The 12,909-nt window shown below is 46.5% G+C and overlaps 1 protein-coding gene across 1 annotated transcript in view; it reads right to left on the minus strand.

Annotated features, from left to right (window-relative positions):
- LOC126191089 (UDP-glucosyltransferase 2-like) overlaps positions 1-12,909 on the minus strand; it is a 67,765-nt gene that overhangs the window by 33,159 nt on the left and 21,697 nt on the right. The window contains exon 3 of the mRNA XM_049931815.1: positions 4,768-5,027. Coding sequence (XP_049787772.1) covers positions 4,768-5,027 — 260 coding nt within the window. The remainder of the gene's footprint in view (positions 1-4,767; positions 5,028-12,909) is intronic.

Genomic DNA, 12,909 nt, shown 5'->3' on the forward strand with positions numbered 1-12,909 from the left:
TTATTACGGCCAGAGGTGGTTGTTCTGGGTAGTGATTTCTCAGGATCTATGCACCCAAATTGCGTAAAAATGTAATCACATGTCAGTTCTAGTGTAATATATTTGTCCAATGAATACCCGTTTATCATCTGCATTTCTTCTTGGTGTAGCAATTTTAATGTCCAGTAGTGTATAATGTCAAAAAACGACATTGTAACAGGAATGTAAATAAAAACTAAGGATTGTAGTCGAATAAAATCAAGCGATGCCGCCTTCTGAGGTTGCAGCAATGCCCCACTTCTGCAGCTGTACTCTGGTAGTCGTTGTTAAGACCATGCCAGACTCTATTTGTCTTTTTGCATGCATTAAGATTTTCTTCTTTGCCATTCACGAGACAAGACGTGTGATGTATGATTGCTTCTACATACAAATCTAGGTACATACACCACAAGGCGAATTACGGTGCGTCGCGGAGAGTACCTTGTACTGCACCTAGTAATCCCCTTCCCTTTTCCAATCGCAACTGGAGCGATGGAAAAAAAACTTTTTATACGCTTCTGTAGGGGCTCTGATTTTTTTTACCTTCGCACTCCGTAAGTGAGATGCACGTTAGTGCACTCTGTCGCAAAAGCAAGTTCTCTAAATTTTCTCAGTAGTGTTTTGCGAAAGAACATCGTCTTTCCTCCGGTGTTTCCCATTTTGGTTCACGAAGCATTTCCTCAATACTCGAGTGTAAATCGACCTTATCATTAACAAATCTTGGACCCATCCTCTGAATTGCTTCGATGTCTTCTTTTAATGCGACCTGGTGCGGATCCCAAACGTTCGAGCAGTTTTCAAGAATAGTTCGCAAGAGCGTCCTATATGCGGTCTTCTTCACAGATGAACCACACTTTCTTAAAATTCTCCCAGTGAACCGAAGTCGACAATTTGGCGTTCCTGCCACGATCCTCACATTCTGATTCCATTTCATATCTCTTTGCAACGTTACGACCAGATATTTAAGCGACCCGAGTGTCTCAAACAGGACACTAGCAATGCTTTGACCCAACATTACAGGTTTCTTTTCCCCACTCATCTACATTGACTTATATTTTTCTACATTCTGAGTAATCTGCCATTCACTACACCAGATAGAAATTCTGTGCAGTTCATCCTGCGTCCTCCTACAGTCACTCAACTATGACACTTTCCCATCTTCTGCAGCGTCATCAGCGAAGTGTCACAGATTGATATTCACATTGTACGACAGATCTATATGTAGTAAACAAGAGGAGTCCTACCACAATTCCCTGGAATAGCGCTCAAATCCTTTTGAAAAATAATGGTTCAGATGGTTCGAAGCACTATGGGACTTAATATCTGAGGTCATCAGTCCCCTAGAACTTTTTTTTTTTTTGGTCATCAGTCTACTGACTGGTTTGATGCGGCCCGCCACGAATTCCTTTCCTGTGCTAACCTCTTCATCTCAGAGTAGCACTTGCAACCTACGTCCTCAATTATTTGCTTGACATATTCCAATCTCTGTCTTCCTCTACAGTTTTTGCCCTCTACAGCTCCCTCTAGTACCATGGAAGCCATTCCCTCATGTCTTAGCAGATGTCCTATCATCCTGTCCCTTCTCCTTATCAGTGTTTTCCACAAATTCCTTTCCTCTCCGATTCTGCGTAGAACCTCCTCATTCCTTACCCTATCAGTCCACCTAATTTTCAACATTCGTCTATAGCACCACATCTCAAATGCTTCGATTCTTTTCTGTTCCGGTTTTCCCACAGTCCATGTTTCACTACCATACAATGCTGTACTCCAGACGTACATCCTCAGAAATTTCTTCCTCAAATTAAGGCCGGTATTTGATATTAGTAGACTTCTCTTGGCCAGAAATGCCTTTTTTGCCATAGCGAGTCTGCTTTTGATGTCCTCCTTGCTCCGTCCGTCATTGGTTATTTTACTGCCTAGGTAGCAGAATTCCTTAACTTCATTGACTTCGTGACCATCAATCCTGATGTTAAGTTTCTCGCTGTTCTCATTTCTACTACTTCTCATTACCTTCGCCTTTCTCCGATTTACTCTCAGACGATAGATACTGTGTACTCATTAGACTGTTGATTCCGTTTAGCAGATCATTTAATTCTTCTTCACTTTCACTCAGGGTAGCAATGTCATCAGCGAATCGTATCATTGATATCCTTTCACCTTGCATTTTAATTCCACTCCTGAACCTTTCTTTTATTTCCATCATTGCTTCCTCGATGTTCAGATTGAAGAGTAGGGGCGAAAGGCTACAGCCTTGTCTTACTCCCTTCTTAATACGAGCACTTCGTTCTTGATCGTCCACTCTTATTATTCCCTCTTGGTTGTTGTACATATTGTATATGACCCGTCTCTCCCTATAGCTTACCCCTACTTTTTTCAGAATCTCGAACAGCTTGCACCATTTTATATTGTCGAACGCTTTTTCCAGATTGACAAATCCTATGAAAGTGTCTTGATTTTAGAACTACTTAAACCTAACTAACCTAACGACATCACACACATTCATGTCCGAGGCAGGATTCGAACCTGCGCCGTAGCGGTCGCGCGGTTCCAGACTGTAGCGCCTAGAACCGTTCGGCCACTCCGACCAGCTCCTTTTGCATGCGCTTCTATTTCATTTACTGTTCTCAGTCTCTAGGGAAGTTACACATGTAGGCGGTTATGAACATCTGTAGATTCTGCTGTGTCGTCGCGTATCCTGAGCGGCTCAAGAAGTGTCGACCACCGCAAAGCAGTGTCGTGAGGCGCCAATGAGATGGTGGGAAGACGCCGGGCGTCCCGTAGTTCCGAGCCCCCCCCCCCCTGAAATAGCGTCGCCAGTGGCCAGGAGGGCAGTTCTGATCGAGGTCGGATATTTTACACTTCTGGGAAATTCCTGTAGGAATAATGTCGTTGTGCTGCCTACTCACCGTGACGCAGCCCGTGTCAGCCACGGGAGAGTGAAGAGATTTCCGTCTCCTGTGAACTGTGCCTACGCCCCAACGCTACCAGATCTGTCAAACTTGTTTTTTCTAGTGACTGTAATGAAGCCACATTTCGTCTTTTCTGAACTTGTATCAGTTCGCCACTCAGTGTTCGTGGCCCATATAGTGTGTTCTGAACCACAAGTTTCACAGCTGCAGTTTCACAGCTGCAGCCGAGCTTGGCGAGCAAAGATGAGTTTATTGTGATTAATAAAGTATTACTTATTCAGAGTGTTCTATATAACTGTATGATTAGTACAATACTGGCCATTAAAATTGCTACTCCAAGAAGAAATGCAAATGATGAACGGGTATTCATTGGACAAATATAGAACTGACATGTTATTACATTTTCACGCAATTTGGGTGCATAGATCCTGAGAAATCAGCACCCAGAACAACCACCTATGGCCGTAATAACGGCCTTGATACGCCTGGGCATTGAGTCAAATAGATGTGTAAAGGTACAGCTGCCCATGCAGCTTCAACATGATACACAGTTTATCAAGAGTAGTGACTGGCGTATTGTGATGAGCCAGTTGCTCTGCCACTATTGACCAGACGTTTTCAGTTGGCGAGAGATCTGGAGAATGTGCTGACCAGGACAGCGGTCGAACATTTTCTGTATCGAGAAATGCCCGTACAGGAACTGCAGCATGCGGTCGTGCATTAGCCTGCTGAAATGTAGGGTTTCGCAGGGATCGTATGAAGGGTAGAGCCACGGGTCGTAACACATGTGAAATATAACGTCCACTGTTCAAAGTGCCGTCAGTGCGAACAAGAGGTGACCGAGACGTGCAACCAATGGGACCCCATACCATCACGCCGGGTAATTCGCCAGTATGGCGATGACGAGTACACGCCTCCAATAAGCGTTCGCCGCGACATCGCCAATCATGGATGCGACCATCATGATGCTGTAAACAGAACCTCGATTCATCCAAAATATTGACTTTTTGCCATTCGTGCATACAGGTTCGTCGTTGAGTGCACCATCGCAGGCGCTCCTGTCTGTGATCAGGGTCAAGGGTAACGCAGCCATGACCTCCGAGCTGATACTCCATGCTGCTGTAAACGTTGTCGAACTGTTCGTGCAGATGGTTGTTGTCTTGCAAAAGTCCCCATCTGTTGACTCAGGGATCGAGACGTGGCTGCACGATCCGTTATAGCCGTGCGGATAAGATGCCTGTCATCTCGACTGCTAGTGATACGAGGCCGTTGGGATCCAGCTCGGCGTTGCGTATTACCCTTCCGAACCCACCGATTCCATGTTCTACTAACAGTCATTCGACCGCGAACAACGCGATCATCAACGTCGCGATACGATAAACCGCAATCGCGATAGGCTACAATCCGACCTTTATCAAAGTCGGAAACGTGATGGTACGCATTTCTCCTCCTTATACGAGGCATCACAACAACGTTTCACCAGGCAACACCGATCAACTGCTGTTCGTGTAAGAGAAATCGTTTGGAAACTTTCCTCACGTCAGCACGTTGTAGGTGTCACCACCGGCGCCAACCTTGTGTGAATGCTCTGATAAGCTAATCATTTGCATATCACAGTACCTTCTTGTCGGTTAAATTTAGCGTCTGTAGTTCGTCATCTTCGTGGTGTAGCCATTTTAATGGCCAGTCGTGTAGCTACCTCAATGTCCGAGAAATCGTACACAATAGATTCTACCACGGAAACTACTCCTTGGAATTTCCCAGTCAGGTTCTCGGATATTTGCGGCCTCTGTGCGAGCGTCTGCCGTGAGAGAATTCTCAGAACTGGTGCTGCGCCTACCTGTTGAGGCGGTCCACCAGGCTGGCGGAGTAATAGTCGAAGCCGACGCTGGTGGCGACCGTGGCGATTGTGTTGACGAGCCGCTCGGTGAAGGTCATGCGCGGCCCGTACGGCAGGTAGTAGTTGGGGATGTAGGCCGGGTGGTCCGGGTTGGCCATGCGCGTGTTGCTCCAGGGCAGCATCACGCTCGTCGTCAGGCTCACCACGGGCGTGCCCCGGAAGCGGTGCAGGAAGCCGGCGAAGCAGTCCGCCCCGAACACCTGCCGACAGTCAGCCAGCTCGTCACGTAACTCACAGCTGCGCAAGTATGCTGGATTTATAGATACCTTGTGATATGATATATACACTCCTGGAAATTGAAATAAGAACACCGTGAATTCATTGTCCCAGGAAGGGGAAACTTTATTGACACATTCCTGGGGTCAGATACATCACATGATCACACTGACAGAACCACAGGCACATAGACACAGGCAACAGAGCATGCACAATGTCGGCACTAGTACAGTGTATATCCACCTTTCGCAGCAATGCAGGCTGCTATTCTCCCATGGAGACGATCGTAGAGATACTGGATGTAGTCCTGTGGAACGGCTTGCCATGCCATTTCCACCTGGCGCCTCAGTTGGACCAGCGTTCGTGCTGGACGTGCAGACCGCGTGAGACGACGCTTCATCCAGTCTCAAACATGCTCAATGGGGGACAGATCCGGAGATCTTGCTGGCCAGGGTAGTTGACTTACACCTTCTAGAGCACGTTGGGTAGCACGGGATACATGCGGACGTGCATTGTCCTGTTGGAACAGCAAGTTCCCTTGCCAGTCTAGTAATGGTAGAACGATGGGTTCGATGACGGTTTGGATGTATCGTGCACTATTCAGTGTCCCCTCGACGATCACCAGTGGTGTACGGCCAGTGTAGGAGATCGCTCCCCACACCATGATGCCGGGTGTTGGCCCTGTGTGCCTCGGTCGTATGCAGTCCTGATTGTGGCGCTCACCTGCACGGCGCCAAACACGCATACGACCATCATTGGCACCAAGGCAGAAGCGACTCTCATCGCTGAAGACGACACGTCTCCATTCGTCCCTCCATTCACGCCTGTCGTGACACCACTGGAGGCGGGCTGCACGATGTTGGGGCGTGAGCGGAAGACGGCCTAACGGTGTGCGGGACCGTAGCCCAGCTTCATGGAGACGGTTGCGAATGGTCCTCGCCGATACCCCAGGAGCAACAGTGTCCCTAATTTGCTGGGAAGTGGCGGTGCGGTCCCCTACGGCACTGCGTAGGATCCTACGGTCTTGGCGTGCATCCGTGCGTCGCTGCGGTCCGGTCCCAGGTCGACGGGCACGTGCACCTTCCGCCGACCACTGGCGACAACATCGATGTACTGTGGAGACCTCACGCCCCACGTGTTGAGCAATTCGGCGGTACGTCCACCCGGCCTCCCGCATGCCCACTATACGCCCTCGCTCAAAGTCCGTCAACTGCACATACGGTTCACGTCCACGCTGTCGCGGCATGCTACCAGTGTTAAAGACTGCGATGGAGCTCCGTATGCCACGGCAAACTGGCTGACACTGACGGCGGCGGTGCACAAATGCTGCGCAGCTAGCGCCATTCGACGGCCAACACCGCGGTCCCTGGTGTGTCCGCTGTGCCGTGCGTGTGATCATTGCTTGTACAGCCCTCTCGCAGTGTCCGGAGCAAGTATGGTGGGTCTGACACACCGGTGTCAATGTGTTCTTTTTTCCATTTCCAGGAGTGTAGATACCTTGTGATATGTCTACCAGAGCGCACTCTTTGTCTACCCTTTACAGGGAAAACACTCAACCAGAAGGCTCAGTGTGGTGTAAACGTGTGAAGCAAGCTGGCAACTGTGCCACGGGGACCCACTCGGGCTTCCTACAGACATCTGAGCTAGTCTGAAATGGGTCAGATTGTGGGTTCCAGTGTGGCGTGATGGTCCTTTCGAAAAACTGCCTCTCCAAGTTGGACGCTCTCTGTCAGTTTTGCAACGATGCTGGTGTCAGTGGTCACGTGAAAATTCTCACAACCGTAGCCGAGGTTCTGGACATCTAAGCACTCCAGAGGCCCATGACGACTAATGTATTGTAAGTGCAGCAGCGACAGATCGCACAGCTACCACAGTTCAGAAAAGATGGCTCGTGAACCCAGACGCATCAACACGATCTGTTGCAAACCGGTTATTAGCAATGGGACTACGGGCACGCACACCTCTAGCGCGACTTTCACTCACGCCACAGCATCGAAGGCCCCACTCCAGGCCTCAGGGTCTGGGGTGCGATATCTATAACTCTCGTTCACCTTTGGTGTTTCTGGAGGGGACGCTAAGAACGTGCAGAATGTTGTTAGACCCATCCTTTGGCCATTCTCGCAACAGGAAGGAAATTTGTTGTTTCAACAGGATAATGGTTTACCACACTCTGTCCATGAGACTCAACGTGCTCTGCAAGACGCGCAGCGACGTCTCTGGCCAGCACGATCTCCGTATATGTCTCCAATAGCGCAGGTGTGGGATATGATGGGACAAGAAGTATCTCGTGCGACATATCAGCTAACACTGCTTTAAGAACTACACGAACTGGTCCATCAAGCGTGGCATAACGTATCCCCGAGCAGTATTCGACATCTGTAGGATCGACTGGATGCCAGTGTCAGCATTGCGGCCCGTAGAGGTACACCACGTACTAATATAGGTGTTTCAGCGTGGTTCGATACCTGGTACCTCAGCATCGCTTGTATTGATCTGTAAATGTAATCATGTCATGAACTACACATGCACTGTTGCAGCAATAAATCGTGAGTGAATTGAAAACCTCTAAAAAGTTGTATTAGTTTTTTTTCTTGAGAGAGTATTCGTACAAAATATCGGCAGGTACTTGGAGGAGCAAATACACATTAAAAACTGGAATACTCATTACTGATGCTCCACAATAATATTTATTTCACAGTTCGTTGTGAACCAGCTTTCGGCTTATGAGGAAATCCTTAGACAGTGTAAGACTCCACAGACAGCCACACTGTATGAACAAAAATTTATAGCTGCATTGAGATTGTTTTCCGAAAATTGTATGTCCTAGTATGTCTATAGATCTACACGAAAAAGACAATCACATTGAAATACACAAAGAACATATGAACAAATAAGCCTTTTATTACATTACATTCATAGATAAAAAGTATAGTAATGCACAAGGTGAATACGATACACAAGTGAGTTCTGGCACATACTACCTTATATGAACACTATAACTGGTGAAAGTGATGAACACGCAAAAAAGGAATTGGAGGTAGAATGGAGGATGGGGTCAATGGAATTGGGTGGGGAACATACTATTTACACCAAGCGCATTATCACTCTTTAGCATCTACATCTACATCTACATTTATACTCCGCAAGCCACCCAATGGTGTGTGGCAGAGGGCACCTTACGTGCCACTGTCATTACCTCCCTTTCCTGTTCCAGTCGCGTATGGTTCGCGGGAAGAACGACTGTCTGAAAGCCTCCGTGCGCGCTCTAATCTCTCTAATTTTACATTCGTGATCTCCTCGGGAGGTATAAGTAGGGAGAAGCAATATATTCGATACCTCATCCAGAAACGCACCCTCTCGAAACCTGGCGAGCAAGCTACACCGCGATGCAGAGCGCCTCTCTTGCAGAGTCTGCCACTTGAGTTCGTTAAACATCTCCGTAAAGCTATCACGGTTACCAAATAACCCTGTGACGAAACGCGCCGCTCTTCTTCGGATCTTCTCTATCTCCTCCGTCAACCCGATCTGGTACGGATCCCACACTGATGAGCAATACTCAAGTATAGGTCGACCGAGTGTTTTGTAAGCCACCTCCTTTGTTGATGGACTACATTTTCTAAGGACTCTCCCAATGAATCTCAACCTGGTACCCGCCTTACCAACAATTAATTTTATATGATCATTCCACTTCAAATCGTTCCGCACGCATACTCCCAGATATTTTACAGAAGTAACTGCTACCAGTGTTTGTTCCGCTATCATATAATCATACAATAAAGGATCCTTCTTTCTATGTATTCGCAATACATTACATTTGTCTATGTTAAGGGTCAGTTGCCACTCCCTGCACCAAGTGCTTATCCGCTGCAGATCTTCCTGCATTTCGCTACAATTTTCTAATGCTGCAACTTCTCTGTATACTACAGCATCATCCGCGAAAAGTCGCATGGAACTTCCGACACTATCTACTACGTCATTTATATATATTGTGAAAAGCAATGGTCCCGTAACACTCCCCTGTGGCACGCCAGAGGTTACTTTAACGTCTGTAGACGACTCTCCATTGATAACAACATGCTGTGTTCTGTTTGCTAAAAACTCTTCAATCCAGCCACACAGCTGGTCTGATATTCCGTAGGCTCTTACTTTGTTTATCAGGCGACAGTGCGGAACTGTATCGAACGCCTTCCGGAAGTCAAGAAAAATAGCATCTACCTGGGAGCCTGTATCTAATATTTTCTGGGTCTCATGAACAAATAGAGCGAGTTGGGTCTCACACGATCGCTGTTTCCGGAATTCATGTTGATTCCTACTTAGTAGATTCTGGGTTTCCAAAACCGACATGATACTCGAGCAAAAAACATGTTCTAAAATTCTACAACAGATCGACGTCAGAGATATAGGTCTATAGTTTTGCGCATCTGCTCGACGACCTTTCTTGAAGACTGGGACTACCTGTGCTCTTTTCCAATCATTTGGAACCTTCCGTTCCTCTAGAGACTTGCGGTACACGGCTGTTAGAAGGGGGGCAAGTTCTTTCGCGTACTCTGTGTAGAATCGAATTGGTATCCCGTCAGGTCCAGTGGACTTTCCTCTGTTGAGTGATTCCAGTTGCTTTTCTATTCCTTGGACACTTATTTCGATGTCAGCCATTTTTTCGTTTGTGCGAAGATTTAGAGAAGGAACTGCAGTGCGGTCTTCCTCTGTGAAACAGCTTTGGAAAAAGGTGTTTAGTATTTCAGCTTTACGCGTGTCATCCTCTGTTTCAATGCCATCATCATCCCGGAGTGTCTGGATATGCTGTTTCGAGCCACTTACTGATTTAAGGTAAGACCAGAATTTCCTAGGATTTTCTGTCAAGTCGGTACATAGAATTTTACTTTCGAATTCACTGAACGCTTCACGCATAGCCCTCCTTACGCTAACTTTGACATCGTTTAGCTTCTGTTTGTCTGAGAGGTTTTGGCTGCGTTTAAACTTGGAGTGAAGCTCTCTTTGCTTTCGCAGTAGTTTCCTAACTTTGTTGTTGTACCACGGTGGGTGTTTCCCGTCCCTCACAGTTTTACTCGGCACATACCTGTCTAAACCGCGTTTTTACGATTGCCTTGAACTTTTTCCATAATCACTCAACATTGTCAGTGCCGGGACAGAAATTTTCGTTTTGATCTGTTAGGTAGTCTGAAATCTGCCTTCTATTACTCTTGCTAAACAGATAAACCTTCCTCCCTTTTTTTATATTCCTATTAACTTCCATATTCAGGGATGCTGCAACGGCCTTATGATCACTGATTCCCTGTTCTGCACATACAGAGTCGAAAAGTTCGGGTCTGTTTGTTATCAGTAGGTCCAAGATGTTATCTCCACGAGTCGGTTCTCTGTTTAATTGCTCGAGGTAATTTTCGGATAGTGCACTCAGCATAATGTCACTCGAGGCTCTGTCCCTACCACCCGTCCTAAACATCTGAGTGTCCCTGTCTACATCTGGTAAATTGAAATCTCCACCTAAGACTATAAGATGCTGAGAAAATTTATGTGAAATGTATTTCAAATTTTCTCTCAGTTGTGCTGCCACTAATGCTGCTGAGTCGGGAGGTCGGTAAAAGGAGCCAATTATTAACCTAGCTCGGTTGTTGAGTGTAACCTCCACCCATAATAATTCACAGGAACTATCCACTTCTACTTCACTACAGGATAAGCTACTACTAACAGCGACGAACCCTCCACCACCGGTTGCATACAATCTATCCTTTCTAAACCGTCTGTACCTTTGTAAAATTTTTGGCAGAATTTATCTCCAGCTTCAGCCAGCTTTCTGTACCTATAAGGTCCTTTCTATCAGCGCTTGAAGTTCCGGTACTTTACCAACGCAGCTTCGACAGTTTACAATTACAATACCGATTGCTGCTTGGTCCCCGCATGTCCTGACTTTTCCCCGCACCCGTTGATGCTGTTGCCCTTTCTGTACTTGCCCGAGGCTATCTAACCTAAAAAACCGCCCAGCCCACGCCACACAACCCCTGCTACCCGTGTAGCCGCTTGGTGCGTGTAGTGGACTCCTGACCTATCAAGCGGAAGCCGAAACCCCACCACCCTATGGCGCAAGTCGAGGAATCTGCAGCCCACGCGGTCGCAGAACCGTCTCAGTCTCTGATTCAGACCCTCCACTCAGCTCTGTACCAAAGGTCCACAGTCAGTCCTGCCGACGATGCTGCAGATGGTGAGCTCTGCTTTCATCCCGCTAGCGAGACTGGCAGTCTTCACCAAATCAGATAGCCGCCGGAAGCCAGAGAGGATTTCCTCCGATCCATAGCGACACACATCATTGGTGCCGACATGAGCGACCACCTGCAGATGGGTGCACCCTGTACCCTTCATGGCATCCGGAAGGACCATTTCCACATCTGGAATGACTCTCCCCGGTACGCACACGGAGTGCACATTGGTTTTCTTCCCCTCTCTTGCTGCCATATCCCTAAGGGGCCCCATTACGCGGGTGAACAAGGGTGAATAAGGATGTTTACTGATAGCCAGAATTTGAAGTAATGTTAGTTTTCTGCCTTTATTTGATCTATGAAAAACACCACATTTAACGTCGTAATAATGAAATTCAGTCAGAGCGTGATCGGAAAAGGTGGAATTTTCCTCGTCTCAGTCTAGTAGTTATAGTTGTACCGGATTGACGTGCATATAATCTGCTCCTTTCTGTATTTCAATTTTTCGTATGGATATATAATCGTAACAGATCACGTTATCTTTGGAAAAAGAAGTCCTTGCATAACTATAAAGTATCGCTGATGCTGTTAGGAGTATGTGTTTCGTTTCATGTTGTATGCGGGTGGCATACAAAGCCGAAACCTGGTTCATGAACAATAAATATAAATATTATTGTGAAACATCAATATTAAGTATCTCATATATTTTCTCCGTACGTACTGTACTATATAAGTACTGAAGGTGGTGTTATAATGACTCTCTTTAAATATTTAGCGGCTGTGGGGCGCCGCTTACACAAGCTATATCAGAAACTAATACTTTCGGGATCGATTTCGACATGTTACCCTTCTTACTTCTATATCAGGAATCTGACCTTTATGCACAGCCCAGTAATTTTGATGGACAGTATTGTTGTTGCGCTTTAAGTCGTTGTTCGGAAGAGTGGTTTGATAATGTCCACGCTATACTTTGTTCAAAATTACTGCAGGACTGAGACCACTGCAGGAGGAGGTGGGAGCGCGGAAGAAAGCTGCTACATCCGCACCGATGACTCTTATAATCTTACATTCTGTTCAGTTCCCTCAAACTCAAAAACTGCGTACCAAGATGGAACTGAACTGGCATCAGTTTGTTCTGGAAAAGATGTACTGCGCTTTCATTTTGGCCACATTAATAACGATAAACTTTCATACGATATCTGGGAAGTTTACGTAAATGTCCTTCCAGGTGACGTTACGAAATTATCGACAAAAGAGAAAGTTTTTAGATGTTATAAAGGTGACCGGATTATGCGAACGAAGTCTTAAAAACGAATCATATTTTATTCTGCTCCAAACCGGGACTCTGTCAGTGATGTAAGTTGGCTTAAACGTTGCAAATTATGAACTGCTCGCAAGTCAAAAGAGAAGCTGTCGCCAATTTGGTTTCTCTGCGAGAAACACGTAGGTGGGTTTATAAATAACGTATTACTGTCACACAAGAAACAACACTAACAACAAATAAAATTCCCAGTCTCACAGTCGCCAGAAATGAAAATAAAACCTCGCGACAGCAAGGCGCCTAAAACAGAAGCCCATAATTCTGCAAGTGGCTAGTATTATATTGATGGGGTGAAGGTCTGACAACTGCAATTATTTGCTGCGGCTACAGGTC

The sequence above is a fragment of the Schistocerca cancellata genome, chromosome 6 (genome assembly GCF_023864275.1).
Source record: "Schistocerca cancellata isolate TAMUIC-IGC-003103 chromosome 6, iqSchCanc2.1, whole genome shotgun sequence".
NCBI lineage: Eukaryota > Metazoa > Arthropoda > Insecta > Orthoptera > Acrididae > Schistocerca > Schistocerca cancellata.